Source organism: Corticium candelabrum, chromosome 13, assembly GCF_963422355.1.
Source record: "Corticium candelabrum chromosome 13, ooCorCand1.1, whole genome shotgun sequence".
Lineage (NCBI taxonomy): Eukaryota > Metazoa > Porifera > Homoscleromorpha > Homosclerophorida > Plakinidae > Corticium > Corticium candelabrum.
In genome coordinates, this window is record NC_085097.1 from 6,702,470 (window position 1) to 6,717,640 (window position 15,171).

Consider the following 15,171-nt stretch of genomic DNA (forward strand, 5'->3'; position numbering starts at 1 on the left):
GTGCCCATCAATCTGTCTGTCTCCATGTGTGTCCGTCTATCTGTCTGTCTATATGTGTCCATCATCCAACTGTTGTGTGTGTGTGTGTGTGTGTGTGTGTGTGTGTGTGTGTGTGTGTGTATGTGTGTGTGTGTGTGTCTACATGTGCACCCATTTTGTCTGTCTCTATGTTCTGTCTGTCTACATGTCTAGCTATCAGTGAGTCTGTCCACATGTGCCAATCTGCCAGTCTACATGTGAATCCACAGTCTCTCTAGATATATGTCTGTCAATGTGTGTGTCCATACGTCTCTCTACATGTCTGTCAATCCATCTATTTGTCCGTCTGTCTTGTCTGTCTAGTCTGTGTCCTTCTGTCTGTCAATCCGTTGCTCATCTGTCTGTCTACACGAGTGTCCATCTTCCATTGTTAATGATGATGACTTCGCTGATGCATGTCACACTGCCCGACCTTACATCCTGCCTCATCACTATCTGTAACTCATATTCCATTTCTTAATGCATATCCATACGTACAATATTCATATCTTAATGTTTAAGTTTAGTCTGTTGCTACATTGTTGCAATTTCCTTCTTTCTGATGGGTTCAACACACTTCTTTGGATTCCTTCCGTCTGTGCCCTATCAAACGGATCAACCTCAACAACAGCGTGCCAACACTTCCTACTGATTGTCACACATCACCCAATTCAATCAGGCAACGGAAAAAGTCACAAAGACACAAAACCCCGTGCCGGGGTGGGTGGGGATGACCAAACACTCTCACTCAGTCAGTCGTTTATTATCGTTCTGAGCGATATACAAACACGTGTACTCACGGATCTCGTCCTTCCGAGTCTTCTGCGTCGTCTGGCCTGTCGACAAGACGCCATTTTCATTCAACATTCATGAGAAAAAGACATTCTCTTTGTTTTCTCACTCAACCGTCGACGTTTTAGAGCTCTTTCGTTTGCGTCTGCCTCCTCCTAATGATCTCTCGCCTGTTACATCGCTAGAGCTCATTTTTCTTCAAACTAACTACGATTTGCGTTGAAGCAGGAAATTAAGTTGCCCGGATGTAACAACAATGCAAACGCTTCCTAGGTACTTCATTCGGTATTCTTTAAAATGCAACTGCTTGGTAACTACAGCAACAGTAACTATGGTGATTAGGTAGTGAGAATTGAAAGACAACAGAAAAACTTTTCGCCTCGGAATACTGAAGTCTCGCGCAACTAAAGCCCGGATTAATATATTCGGGCATGCAGGTTTGGTATGCTCCACCTTTTGCACGTGACTAGCCACGTTTTGTTGCCATCGTCGTTCATTCCGTCATTTCCTGTTGCATCTTTGAAGTCGCTTGCGCTACAGGTATGTCTACGTCATTGTAACAAAGTTAATAGTAGGAAGGAGGCAGAGTGAGCGACGAATAGATGAAATTGCGCCTTTTCGGTGTAGGCGACGCCTTCGTTGCTACTCAATCTCACGTTTGTTTGAATGTTGAGACGTCTGGACGGTTACTTTTGATTGAGATCAGTTTGTGCAGCGTATTTGTAGTTCTAGCGTTTGTGTTGCGTTCGATTCGTGTTCTGTTCTCGCACTGAAAGCGCGCAGCGACTGAACGACCAAGGCGAGTTGGCCCCTCCTACTCACGTGAGTGAGTAAACAAAAACCTTAGAAAACAATATACGGGAAGGTGTGTTGGCCCCTCACGTGACTTAGAAAGGCGGCAGGAAGTAGTAAACAAAAGGCTCTATTCAGTCAGAAATTCATATACGGGAATTTTGTAAGTATTGCGCTAGTTTTGAGGTCACGTATCCCGTGAAATGTTTTAATTACGAGTTTTAATTAATTAATGTGAGATTATTGGTAGAAGGATAGCATTGTTTGTCTATAGACTTTGTCAACTCTATGTTTTCATCTAGACTTTTTGTTAACAGATGGATATCAAGAAAGAGATCAGAGGTAAGCATTGCAATATGGGAAATGGTGATGTTTTAGTTAATGTTGAGAAATGAGTTGTGTGTGTGTGTGTGTGTGTGTGTGTGTGTGTGTGTGTGTGTGTGTGTGTGTGTGTGTGTGTCTGACATATTGCATGTTGCTAAGAAACAGAATGTGTTTGAGTGTAACAATGGTTGTATTGATAGATCTAAAGGATAAAGGATGGAAGCTTGTAAAAGAGGGACAGTTTGGAGAGGCAATTAGAATGTATGAAAAAGCTAGAGAAATGGCAGAACAACATTTGGAAGTAACAGATGGACTGAGACTGGCAGGTGAGGAATGTTGTTTTGATTGAAAATATTGCAGAAATTCTAAAGTCAGGGTTTGTGGTTTTGTTCTGCTCTTCAGTTCTTGGTAATCTGGGGAACGCATACAGAGCTAATGGAGAATATGTGAAAGCACAAGCAATTCTAGAAAATCTTTTATCAGTTGAGAGAAAACATCCTGAGACACATAATCTCTCACTAGCATACAGTGAGTTGTATTGTAATGTTTGTTTTATGTTTATGATTTTAGACTAAAATCCAGTTAATAGTGAATTGGACTGCATGATACATACAGCCTAGTCTACATCACTCAAAGTGATTAAATGATGCAGTGAAGTTTAGATGAACCTTTATCATGTATGATAACTAGATAATGATGGCAAGGATCATACGTGGAAATGACATCATGTGAGATCATTCCAATAGCATGCACCTTACATAGTTAGCTTGGCTGTTTGTCTGCCTGCCTGTTTGTTTGTCTGTCTCTCTGTGTGTCTGTTTGTCTGTCTCTCTGTGTGTCTGTTTGCCCATTAGTTTATTCATCCGTCCCTCCATCTGTCTGTCTGCTGGTAACAACTAACTTCACTTAATTGCCAATCATCATTAGGATTGAAAATGCATTTGCTAACCAAGTGACTCTTAATTACACTCGACATCTGAAAGTTTGTGATCAACTGACGTTTTTAAAGAGATGAATGCGTATTTAGTCAGTTGCATTTGTTTGCACAGTAACTAGCTGAGCAGCCGGTTCTTCATGTGGGTAGATTATTACATAGAAAATAGTAGTGTAAGTATGTGTGGTGAAAAACATGCAGATATTGAGCAAAGGCTTCCTATATATGCAATGTTTACATGATGTTTGCAATTCACACCAAACGTAGACCTATGGTCCATTTTCTCTCGGTAAGAACACGTCAACAAAACTCTTGGTTAGGTACTTGCTGCGTTTGGTGTCACCAACATGACAAATGAATGTGGGGTGAACGTCTTGAAAGGGGAAGCCGAGAGTCAGTGAAAGTCACTGTCTAGTATGTGTTGGTGTATGTCACATATGATGGAGTGTGTACTTGTATGTATATGGTATATTTACTGTGTGACTGACTTTTGTTTGTTTGTACTTACAGCCTTGTGCTTTCTGGGGCAATGTTACTTATTTCAATCCAAGTATGTTGATGCCACATCATTACTGGAGGAGTGCTTGTTAATACGACGGGAACACCTTCCAGCTAATGACGTGGAGGTGGGCAACAGTAAGTGTTGTGTGTGAGTAATTGTTGTTTTTGAAAGATTTTCAACTTATTTGACAAGAGGATATGATGTTTCTCTTACCACCAGTCTGTCTGTCTTTCTCTTGTGTCTCTCCGTGCTTGTGTATGTGTGAGAGTTTGTGTATTATTGCATGAATTTACTTGAGTGTGTATTGTATGTTGATCTGTTCAGTTTTTAGTTTTGCTATCTGTCTTTGTTGATCATGATTTCTCTCCATTTTGTATCCGTCTGGTCTGTGTCAGTGTGTCAGACAAAGCACATGTAAAGTGAAAGGCAAAATTGTGTTCAAGTGGTGCATGATGGGATACAAGAATACTGACATAATGATAATGTGTAAGTAAGAGACAAAAGGGACGTTTAATGCATTAGAGGTTGTGGTTTGTGTATTACTTGTTACATCGTGTTCATTTGCTAGCTGGTAGAGTGATTGGTTGTCTGTCTGTCTGTTTGTGTTATTGCGCATGCTTACACTCTGCATGTTTTTACAGCTACACAACAATGTCAGTGTGCAGGGTATGTGCTGTAGAAAGGTCTCGTTTAATCAGTTATGATGGACAGACTGGAAGAGTGGTTGCATGTTGTGTGAGAAAGAACTCATCTCTCACTACTGCATTGAAATATATTAGACATTGATTGTTGTCTTGCAACTCAATTAGCAAGAAAAGTTGTTGTGTCTTAATTCTCACCTTTATTCTTATTTTAGCTATGAGTGTGCTTGGTGACTGTTTTATGAAACAAAAGAAACTGTCTGAAGCAGAAAGATTATTGAGACATTCACTTGAGATCATGAAATCTGCTCACACAAAAGATCATCGTGATCTTGCAACTGGTATGTGTTCATTCTCTGATACAATTGTAAGTTAACATCACTCATAATACACTACTGTGTTGTAAGCAACATGCCCGCTAGTTGCAATACCGTGTAGACACAAGACAGTGTGGGCTTCAATGGGTCCACGTGCCAAGTTGTGAGGGACTTATGAGCAATGTGTTAACCAGAGTGGTCAGCTCACACGCTGAGCTCCAACAAGTGGGGTGAACCCAAGAGGTCACTCAGGATGACGTTGGAGGGTCAATGCCCATTAGAACCACCATGTACTCAAGCCCAAGAGGTCAGTGGAGTTGACGTTGGAGACTCAACACACAATCACAACCCATTCTGTTTAATGACGTACATGAGACAACTGGCTTGTGCCAAAGATGTTAGTCGCATTGACGTTGCAACCTTCGTGGTGGTACACTCGTAATGTTGGGCCAAGACTGGCCTGAACAAGGCCTCTCCCCTTGCACGCTACCTGATATATATTTCATATAACCTCCCTAAAACATGGGCGGGAGGGAGAGATATCAAGAAAGCTACCAGCTAGACAATGCTAACCGAACAATGCAACGTTCTCACAGTCATATGTATTAATACATAGTTCAACTGCTAGCTATTATTAAGTTAAAGGTACACTCCATCGCTTAGCGCTACGCCCACACAAACTTGATTACATAGCTACGCAATCAAGATAGAAGGTTTGTCTGAACTACAAGCAAAGCTGGATATGAGAGCGCTAGATATTAGCAGCAAATAGCCTGAAAACAGAGTGCATACGATGGTCACGTGAGAAACATTCTGTCAAAGTGCACTAACGCTAGGAGCCTCGCTAACATCAAAATGCTAGAAGACACTCGCAAGACGTTGAGAAAATGTGTTCGTGGGTTATGAAACGGGGATGGATGTGCATGCAAGGCTGAAGGGACCAACTGCACTGCATTTGTGTGCTTGCACTTATCACGTGATCTAATTATGGCTTGCCACGTGATCATCTTATGCTCTCTGTTTTTACGCTGATATGTAGTGCTCGCATGTTCAAACCTGGTTTTGTGCGAAACGTAACCTATTTAGTGTCTTCGACCTGAGGAAAGGTGACGAGTTGGTTTGTGCGCGACCCGAACTCTTCAACAACTGGATTGCAAAGTTGCTCCTGTAAGTTTTCCTTATGTGTAACGGTGACTACGCTCTGATATCCAGCTTTGCCTGTAGTTCAGCCCAACCTTCCAACTTGATTGTGTAGACCATGCAATCAAGTTTGCGGGGGAGTAGCGCTAAACGACAGAGTGTACTTTTAAGGGGCTACTGCAGTGCAAAAATCAAAAATACTGAAGTCAGTGTGTTAGCACGCCTCATTCCGGAAATAGTATTGCAGAAGTAGCTTTGGACTGCTCTCATTCTCTCAAAACGCGTGCTAAAAATCTAATTTATTTTTTCTAAAGTACACACATGTAGATCTTTAATTAATTTAGCTCCAAAAAATTTTTGTTTTTTGCACTGCAGTAGTCCTTTCAGGGTTCTGCCCAGAAAAAAGTGGATAGTGGTCTTAGTTTGAGGACTTAAAGGGGGCGTGGTCACACCTGGTACAGTACACGAGTCAGTGTCTGAGTCTATAATTAAATTACTAACTAGTAAATGAAGCTGTGTTTACACCGTCGCTTCAGAGCTACGAGCGTGTGTGTGTGTGTGTGTGTGTGTGTGTGTGTGTGTGTGTGTGTGCGCGCGCGCGCACGCGTGTGTCAAGTGTGTATTTATTGTGAATATTAATGTAAATTTTATTAATTTTGTAAATGTCTATTTATTGTTATCATTATTAATTCATTAGCTTGTTGCTAGAATGTATAATTCTTTAGAAACACAGGGATGCGTCGACGTGATTAAAGATAATTAACTAAATATTATCAATGTCCCACACTACACTTCGAATTCAGCACAAGTGACAGAAGTGACGTTGTGTGTGTGTGTGTGTGTGTGTGTGTGTGTGTGTGTGTGTGTGTGTGTGTGTGTGTGTGTGTGTGTGTGTGTGTGTGTGGCACGTGTGTATTTATTATAAATATTAATGTAAATTTATTAATTTTGTAAATGTCTATTTATTGTCATTATTTATTCATTCGCTTGTTGCTTGAATGTATAATTCTTTGAAAACACAAGGATGCGTTGATGTGATTAAAGATAATTAACTAAATATCATCAATTTCCACACTACACTTCGAATTCAGCACAAGTGACAGAAGTGACGTTGTGTGTGTGTGTGTGTGTGTGTGTGTGTGTGTGTGTGTGTGTGTGTGTGTGTGTGTGTGTGTGTGTGTGTGTATTTATTGTGAATATCAATGTATATTTATTAAATTTTGTTAAATTATTGTTATTATTATTAATTAATCATATTAATTATTAGCTTAATTGATGCTAGAATGTAAACGGCAATTCTTTGAAAACACCTGGATTTATCAATGTGATTAAAGATAATTAACTAAATACCATCAATGTCCCACACTACTTCGAATTCACACAGCTACGCAACTCTTGCACGGCGCGGGCTTCTTATCTACGTTATGTCTCAATTCTGCATGTATAGCGCTCTTGTATCACTGGAAGTTAATAAATTAATTAACTGTTGAGATGGACTATCAAATTATCATACTTTTATTGAATCGTCGCCATCTTTCGTTCTGCTATTTCGTTGTAGCTAGAGATCGGTGTACGTCTCCTAGCTGCATAGAATATACTGTGAAGCGACATCATGTACATCCAGCGACCGGATCCAGAAGATATTAATTAAGCAGCGTCAACGTTTCCTATGAATCATTCTTGCAAGACGACGTCGATCGTTTATCATCAGTCTTACTTAGAATATATTGCTCTCTTGAAGATCGCGGATGACATGTTGGTGGTGCCTATGCAACGGTGCCTATCTAGATGCATGGTCCCATGGGACCTTCGCTTGGCTTCTTGTAGAACGATAAATTCGTTTGTTTTGCGATTCTTTTGTAAAAAGTAACAAACGCGAACAACTATTACCTGATTTTTACTCTTCGCGTCTCGGTTTGACGACAGTTTGACCGTAAAATGGAGGTTTACGACATCTCGGCTTTTCTGTCATAATGCGCGGGATTGTACGTCACCCATTGTTGATGTGCCAAAAGACTGCTGATTGGCTCTACAAATTCCCGAGAGTAATTCACGCTGACAAGCTAGTATTACGTCACCTACCTTTAGCGTCCCAAAACGATTGCTGATTGGCTGAAAACTCCCCGAGCGTGACACACGCTTACAAACAAACATAGATAGTTACAAACATAGATAGATAGGTACAAACATACCGACAGACAGACCGGGAGTCAATTCAACCCGTTTAGAGTGAGCTTCTCGCGAAGCAGTCCACCACTTATTGTGGTGTCCTTCTTTTACGCTCGTAGCTAATTAGAGTTTTACTGTACTTGACCCTACTGAGGCTGACTCAGACACAAGACACACAGACACAGCATCACACAGTTTAGTTACAACAATGAAATCCGCCGGTTTTCCTTTTTCGACCACAGTTCAACCGCTTTTCCAACGGGGAACCATGAACGTCTGCTGGGCCTTCAATTTCTATTCATAGTAGCACAGAAGTGTTTGATTTCAAAGTGCCGCTGCAGAAACTACTTTCTTAATGAGAATCTGCCACGCCGCAGTCACCCACGCCGTCGATTGACTCGACACCTGGTGAGATGTCGCTATCACTACAGTCGTCCAACTCGTCAACAATCTTTTCCTTTCTCTTCTTGTTCGGAGGACCGATCTGAGTCCAAAAGTATCGCAGGATAGACATACCGGAACTTTGCAGTGAACATACGGGTATTATTAATTAATATTTCGAACATACGGGAAGGAAGGACTGGGTTCAAGGTGTGACGACCGTCGACACGACGTCCAGACAGAAGTTGAAAATGAAACGATCGACTTGAAGAGGATTTACGTAGATGTGGACTGCCTCGCGAAATGCACCACATACATCACATGACACAATCGTTGTAATTATTTGTTAAGAAAATCTGAAATAGATCAAATTAAACATGATGGTCGGCATCTGTGTCAAGGTGGTCGGCGTCTGGGAGGTGATGGTCGGACCCGACCACCCCTGACCACCGTGGGCAGAACTCTGCCCTTTAACATTAGAAAGGTTCGGCTAACCTCGGTAATCTTCTACTCCTGATGTTAACCTACGTTTACTCTGTAAACTAACCAACCTCTCACTCTTCTTACTGAAACAACTCTACTCACCTCACGTTGATTCAATGTGTTGTCTATAATATCATCATTGTTTATCTTTTTCAGCTCAGTTCTCACTTGCTAACTGTCTGAACCTACAAGGTAAAGTAAGTGAATCAATCAAGCTGATGACCGACTGTGTAAGGATGTTGAAATCAAGTCTCCATCATGAACATCCTTATGTGGCTCTGGGTTAGTTTCTTGTCTTTCTTTTGACATCAACTTTATGTGAATTGTGAGCTTGACATGCTGATTATCATTTGCACATGTTGATACTGCAGTATAAATCAGTCATAATTGTCATGTGTTGGTTACGAGTTGTTGTTGTTCTCAGCTGTTGGTCAACTGGGAGTGTATTTAATGGCAGTAGGAAGCTTGGATGAGAGCGAACAATACTTGCGAGAATGTCTGGACATACACAGACATTCACTCCAAGAGAAACATCCTGAAACAGCAACTTGTATGTCTAAATGTTCTATAATGTCAAATCAGCATGTGTGTGTATCAATGTGTCTTGATTTGTACAGCATTGAAATGTTTGGGAAAATGTCTTATGAAAAAAGGCAACAACAAAGAAGCAGAGAAACTTCTCTCTGAAGCTGTCGACATTGAAGAAGTTGCTCTCCATCAAAATCACCCTGACAAAATCTACAGTCAGAATTTCCTCATTTCTCTTTACCTGCATCTCTCACAGTTGCTGTTTTCTGTTTTCAGCATGGATTTTATGGTCAGAATGTTTGCTAAATATTGCTGACTACAAACGTGTCCAGCCTGCTTTATTTTCTGCTCTTCGAATCATCAATATTAACCAGCAGCCTCACAACAGCTGGGAGAGATCAGAAGGTCTGATATTTGAGTGGAAGGTTAATGTTGTGATTATTGAGTTTGTTTTGCAGTAATGCGTCTACTAAGGAGACTGAGCCGATTCCAACGGCCACAATCTGGCGAGACAATTATTGGTGAAGGGAAAGCAGAAGAAGTAGAACAGACAGATGGTGAGGACAATCATTGGCTTTGTAAAGATTGTATTGAACTACTTGTATGTGTTAGAGAGCGGAAATAGACTTGAGAGAAAGTCACCAATTGAGGATGAGGTAGAGAATGATAGTAGACTTACAACAGTCATCATCTGTTTGCTTGTGTGTTTGTTTGATTGTTGCTTGTGTCGACCAGTCAGTCTGTTTGTTGCTCTACTTACACTGATTTGTTTGTTTCTCTTTCCTCTCTTTGAGTGTGTGTTGTGGTTTTTGTTTTTCTGTTATTTAATCAGTTGGTTGGGATATTTGGTTGGTTGATTGAGTGTAATTTCTGTATTCTACTCTGATCTCTCTCTTCTGTGTAGGGTGACGATCATCCCAATCAATCTGCACCCACAATGGGTATGACATGCTGCATACAATCCATTAAGCAACTCATCCCATGTTGTTTGTTTACTAGAAAATCTTGACACTTCTGATCTGTGCCACCCATTGTGGGTGGGTGGTACATTGGAAGTGTTGCACGTTGGTAGCAGTGATGGCTTGTCATTCCACGAGACGATGGGCAGTGAGGGAGGAGAGCTGAGTGCTGGCAGTGTGAGCATTACTGTTCCAGCGGGTGCCGTTCAATCACCAACACAATTCTCCATTCATTCATTCATGCATGATAAGTATATGCCTCCCGTCTCTGCTAGTGGCTACCAAGTGGTCAGTCCAGTTATTTTTCTTGGTCCCCATGACGTGTCATTCAGCAAGCCAATCAAAGTGTGTATCAACACCATAGCTGATGTGACTTCAGCAGGCGGGTCGTTCACTCTGATGAGATGTGAATCAAGATTCGATGAGAGGAAGTGGAGATGGCGTAATGTGGTAGTGTATTCTCCTGATACTCAGGAAGTGAAGGCACACATTCCATTTGATCCCAACAGCTGGTCAGTAGAGGTGACCAGTTTTAGTTGGTGGGTGTGGCTTGTTAGTTTTATTAAGAGCCCAACCATTTTATTCAGAAGGAAGATGGGATGTGTAGTTCTTGGTCGAAGTCTTTCTTCTTGCAAATTTTCATTGTCAGTGCATCTTTTCAATTCATATGAAGAAATTGGTCAGAAAATTATTCGTGACCATCAAGGACATGTATCATTGCCTGCTATCCAGCTCTGTCCAGTGACAGAATTTAATATTTACTATGAAGGTGACGTAGTTATGAAGCCTCAACTTGGTCCAGAATGGTCATTGTGTCGAGGTGATGCGAAAGTTCAGTATCCAACCAAATATTTGTGGGATCAACCATTTGATCGTGATCATTGCTTTACTTTTGAGGTTGAAATCAGCGGCCCTCGTCCTGATAGTTTAGTTGTCCCTGTTTATGTTGAGTACGTCAAACAAGGCGAAGTGGATTTCAGTCTCACACTGGAAGCAGTTCACAAACTGTTCAAATCAGCTGATTCATCAAATTCCAGTTTACCTTCTCACTCTCCTTCTCTTCCAGATGAGGGACAGAAAGCATTTTACTTCTGTAGTGAAGAGGGTCTACATTCTTCTGGCTCCACATCTTCATCAACAGCAGCAAGGGATAGAACTTCATCACAAAGTTTGTTATTTACATTTGAATTAGTTAAGTTTGTTACACAATTGTGCATGTGTATAGGATCAATGAAACAACAACCTGCTGATGTACACACAGTCAGTCAATGTGATGTCAGTCCCATCTATACCAAAGTTCAAGTAAGAAGGTTTTGTTGTTGTTACGCCTCAGCTTTTGCATGCACAGCAAGAGCAGTAGAAGTAGCAGTGAGTTAGAGTCTGGGCACCATAGGTGTATAGATGCACTATTATCCCAGCACACACTTAATGGCATAGTAATTATCCCAGGGAAAGACTCAGACAATTGTAAGTTGTGTGTTACCTAGACAGACATATATATCTTATCATGTTGCAATCATCACTTCAGACTGATAAATTACCATTGACATACTCTACTGTTATCATATGAGAGCAATACTATCATACAAGAGATTGTATGGGACTCATGAGTTCTTATCTGTTTATGTTGTCCGTTAGTCATTTCCTTTATTAACATTTCTGTTGTATCTTTGTGTCAGGAGAAAAGCTCATTGCTTGTTCGTCTTCCTGTTGGAAGTGAAGTTCCTTACACAGGATGTACTTTCCGGTACATAGATACTACAGGTCAGACAGTTGAAGAAGTTCCAGGAGAAAGGCTGGATAGTCGTACAATAGAAACTGTTACTCCTGGTAAGTTACATACGTATGACATGATAGTCATGTGTTTACCTTGATTGTTGTATGTAGCTTGGCCACATGCTGATCGAGTGGAGATACACATATTTTCTTCAGATGGACAAACTCGTCTCGGATATTTTGTACACGTTTTCATTGACCCGTCTGCAGAGATGTTACCTCGTATTGTCAATGATTGTGAGGGTGACAGCAGCATGCTACCAGGAATAGTAGATCAAGGGACAGACAAAGGTATGAATCTGCACTAAAATCTGTTTCATTAAGGCCTGTCCACACTAGACCAGAATGGATCGCGATCCTGCCGATCGCGATCCGATCGGGATAGCGAGCGTCCACACTGCACTTTGAAAACGATACCTCCGCCTCATTTCGGTATCACGTGACTGATGACCGATGTGTAGGTGTGGTTTCTTTGCTTGTAGAAAGCGTTGATACAGCGACGTAAGGTGAGCGAGAACAAAGACGAGTGAGGAGTGCTGGATGTTTCGACTACACGCGTAGCGTACGTGAAGGTAACGCCCACTTCTTCTAATTGGATTCAACCAATCGCGATCGGATCGCGATCGAATTCACCTCGCGATGTGGATCGGACGGATCGCGATCCGATCGCGATCGAGTTGCAAGTGTGGACAGCGTTGCGGTTGGATCGCGATCGGATCGCGATCGGATCGCGATCCAGTTGCCAGTGTGGACAGGCCTTTATTCTGTTGGTTGTTGCTGTAAAAGTTGGTGGTTGATTTCAGTTAAAACTGTGATGTCATTTTATGCATCATTTAAATGTATGTTGATGTGTTTCTTACATTTTCTAGAACATTCTTCAGTGGCTGTTGTGAAGAGGAGGAGCTTGTCAAGTTACAGATCTGAAAAATTAGATTTACAAGCAATTGTGTCTGATGTACAGTTTCTTGAGGTAAATACAGTCATGAATCCAGCCGATTGGTGTGACTATAACTGAGTAAATAAATAAATATAAATATATTAATTAATGAATTAATAAATTTTAATTAATAAATATTTGGGTATTTTGTTTTATTGTCTCTCTTTGTTACAGCTTGGCCAGGCTGTCAGAAGTCATTGGTATGAGATTGGTATTCGTCTTGGAGTCGACATAGAAGAGTTGGCTGATTGTCAAGAACGTTTCTCTCGTCAATCGGCTGCTCGCCTCGTACATGTCTTTTCATTGTGGAGAAAACGAGTGTACAAAGCAACTCTTGCAATACTCCTGGAAGCATGCAGACAAGCAGGTGTTGGTGCAGCAGCAGAGAAAGCAGTGAAGAAGGCACCAAATCAAAAGTGAAATTGGATAGAATTACTTACACTCAATGGCCTCAATCCTACATGTACATATTTCAGTCAATTTTTTTACATTTTGTATATTTTATCTAAAATAGTGTCAAGGATTTCCTACTTGTTTCTAATAACAGATCCACCTACTGTATCACACTGATCATAACTGATCCTTACACTGAAGTCAGTCTCATACCATCTGTGGGCGACTGCACACGAGTGTCAAAGCTAAATCAATCTATTTTAGACAGAATGAGAGCCCATCAGCATGTAATAATGGAACGTCACTCCATCTGATAAACATTCACTAGTTAATATCAAATATGTTTGGTCGTGTATTTACAGAAATTTAGTTAAGGTTTTGTGTCTAACTGGGAATCTTGACTCATTGTTGTGTGAGGAACTCGTAAGGTTTGTGTAATTGTGTCCATGAGCGTGGGGGTGTTTGTAACTGTTTAATTGGACTGCGAAGTGTTGTTGTCATTTTAGGTAATGTGTGTTGATAGACAGACAAACAAACACATAAAATGGTTTACCTGCTTTAGTTGTGCTACAGAACCATATTGTCTGCATTGTATCTCATTTGCTACCCCAACTACACGTCAATGCCCCTCACTTATTCTTCACCATTCTTTTTGTATTTCATCTTTCACACGTGTTGATATCAATCAACATAAGCTATTAACCCATATTTGTAGTGTCTGTCTGTCTCTCCTCTTCTTGTTCACTTTGTCATTTTTCCTTTTTCTATCTCATGCACCTTCATGTTTCACAGACAAAATTGTATCTGCGGGTCATCCCAGTTATGCAAGAATTCTTGCTGATTGATTGTTTTATACTACAGACGTGTTATGACATTCGTGAGAGTTTGGTTTTGTGGAAGACTCTCGCAGTAGCCGATGGAGACAACCAACCGACAACCAACCGGTTGAGTGGCTATCAATCTACCCAGTAGACCTCGACATGATCATTCCCGGCTTCATCGAATACAGAAAGAAATGCAATTGTGATGACTTGAAAGGCAATTTGTGTTGCAAAACTCTCACACATCAGAGTGGATCAATGACGTTCTGTATTGCCTGTTGTGGATCGAGACTTGAACTTGACAAGTTGGACAACAGAGTTGTTGCTGTACACTACAAGAGTGCACGTGTCAGTCCACATATGCAGCTGCTCCATGATGTTGTGTCACTAGGACTTGTCCATGCGTTCTCGGCGCTATTTATACGAGTAGCTACTAAATTAGCTTGTTGATCGTGTGTGCATGGTGCAGTGTAGATACCATCTCTACGGAACACCTCTAGCAGACACATGCACGTGCAGTGTTTTTATCTCCTCCTCCCGCTATCCTCTGTGGAGCACCTCACGTGCTGCAAAACAATGATGCAACACAGAAAAGCGCAGAAGAAAAGCCTTAGTATCTTGCGAGGCTAGCAAATCTACCATGCAGCTTACTAGCGATACCCGCAAAGTAAACTAGAAGCATATCTACATACCTAGCTATCGGTTTGCGTCTAGACAAACAGCGCAAAATCGTAGGAGGTGGAGGGTTGATGACGAAGACCTATTGGTGGTTGGAAGTAGGAGTGAAAGGCAGTAGATAACGGCGTCATGCAATCCGGTTGGTGATTGTGCACTTTTGCATTTCCAACGCATCGAGTCGGTCGACGAGGGTCTACAGAGATGCAAGACTTTTAGTCTAGCTACGCCCTAAGGTGAGAAGTGCATGAAGAATTCTAGTGCAGGCGGTAGAAGCCGAGTCTGTAGGTGTTGCTGGCAATAGAATACACGTAAAACGTCGTTTGCGAGTTGTTTTTAGAAAGCAAATGCGCGCAATAGTTCGCACTAATATCCATCTCTGTAGTAGTCTAGATGTATCTAGTTCTAGCTCAAGCAACCGAAAGTTAATTGCTAGATGTACGTGCTATCTAGTCTCCACGCCCGCAGGTTGGAAGAATGCATGTGGTCCAGTTGGAACACTCGTGCTTGCCAACGTTTGCCACTAGCATGCATCAAGACTATGTGTGTACTATTGGGTTGTTGGTTAGAGAGCGTATACACTACCCGT

At 41.3% G+C, this 15,171-nt stretch overlaps 1 protein-coding gene across 1 annotated transcript; it reads left to right on the forward strand.

The window, feature by feature from the left end:
* The first annotated feature begins 1,316 nt into the window (after positions 1 to 1,316).
* Positions 1,317 to 13,254, forward strand: LOC134188424 (uncharacterized). Its single transcript, XM_062656593.1, has 19 exons — positions 1,317 to 1,350; positions 1,920 to 1,944; positions 2,127 to 2,252; positions 2,329 to 2,454; positions 3,371 to 3,496; positions 4,219 to 4,344; positions 8,650 to 8,775; positions 8,918 to 9,043; positions 9,111 to 9,236; positions 9,298 to 9,426; positions 9,480 to 9,578; positions 9,634 to 9,677; positions 9,926 to 9,962; positions 10,021 to 11,148; positions 11,206 to 11,282; positions 11,660 to 11,810; positions 11,868 to 12,047; positions 12,626 to 12,726; positions 12,868 to 13,254. The coding sequence occupies exons 2-19, from the start codon at positions 1,920 to 1,922 to the stop codon at positions 13,111 to 13,113; spliced, it is 3,099 nt and encodes a 1,032-aa protein (XP_062512577.1). The 5' UTR covers positions 1,317 to 1,350; the 3' UTR covers positions 13,114 to 13,254.
* Positions 13,255 to 15,171: the final 1,917 nt, after the last annotated feature.

Excerpts from the sequence above, each read along its gene's own strand:
- LOC134188424 (XM_062656593.1), top strand. The coding sequence starts at position 1,920 with ATGGATATCAAGAAAGAGATCAGAG. Across the intron at positions 3,497-4,218 it reads TGACGTGGAGGTGGGCAACA|CTATGAGTGTGCTTGGTGAC; the intron begins GTAAGTGTTGTG and ends TTCTTATTTTAG. Across the intron at positions 9,044-9,110 it reads ACATCCTGAAACAGCAACTT|CATTGAAATGTTTGGGAAAA; the intron begins GTATGTCTAAAT and ends TGATTTGTACAG.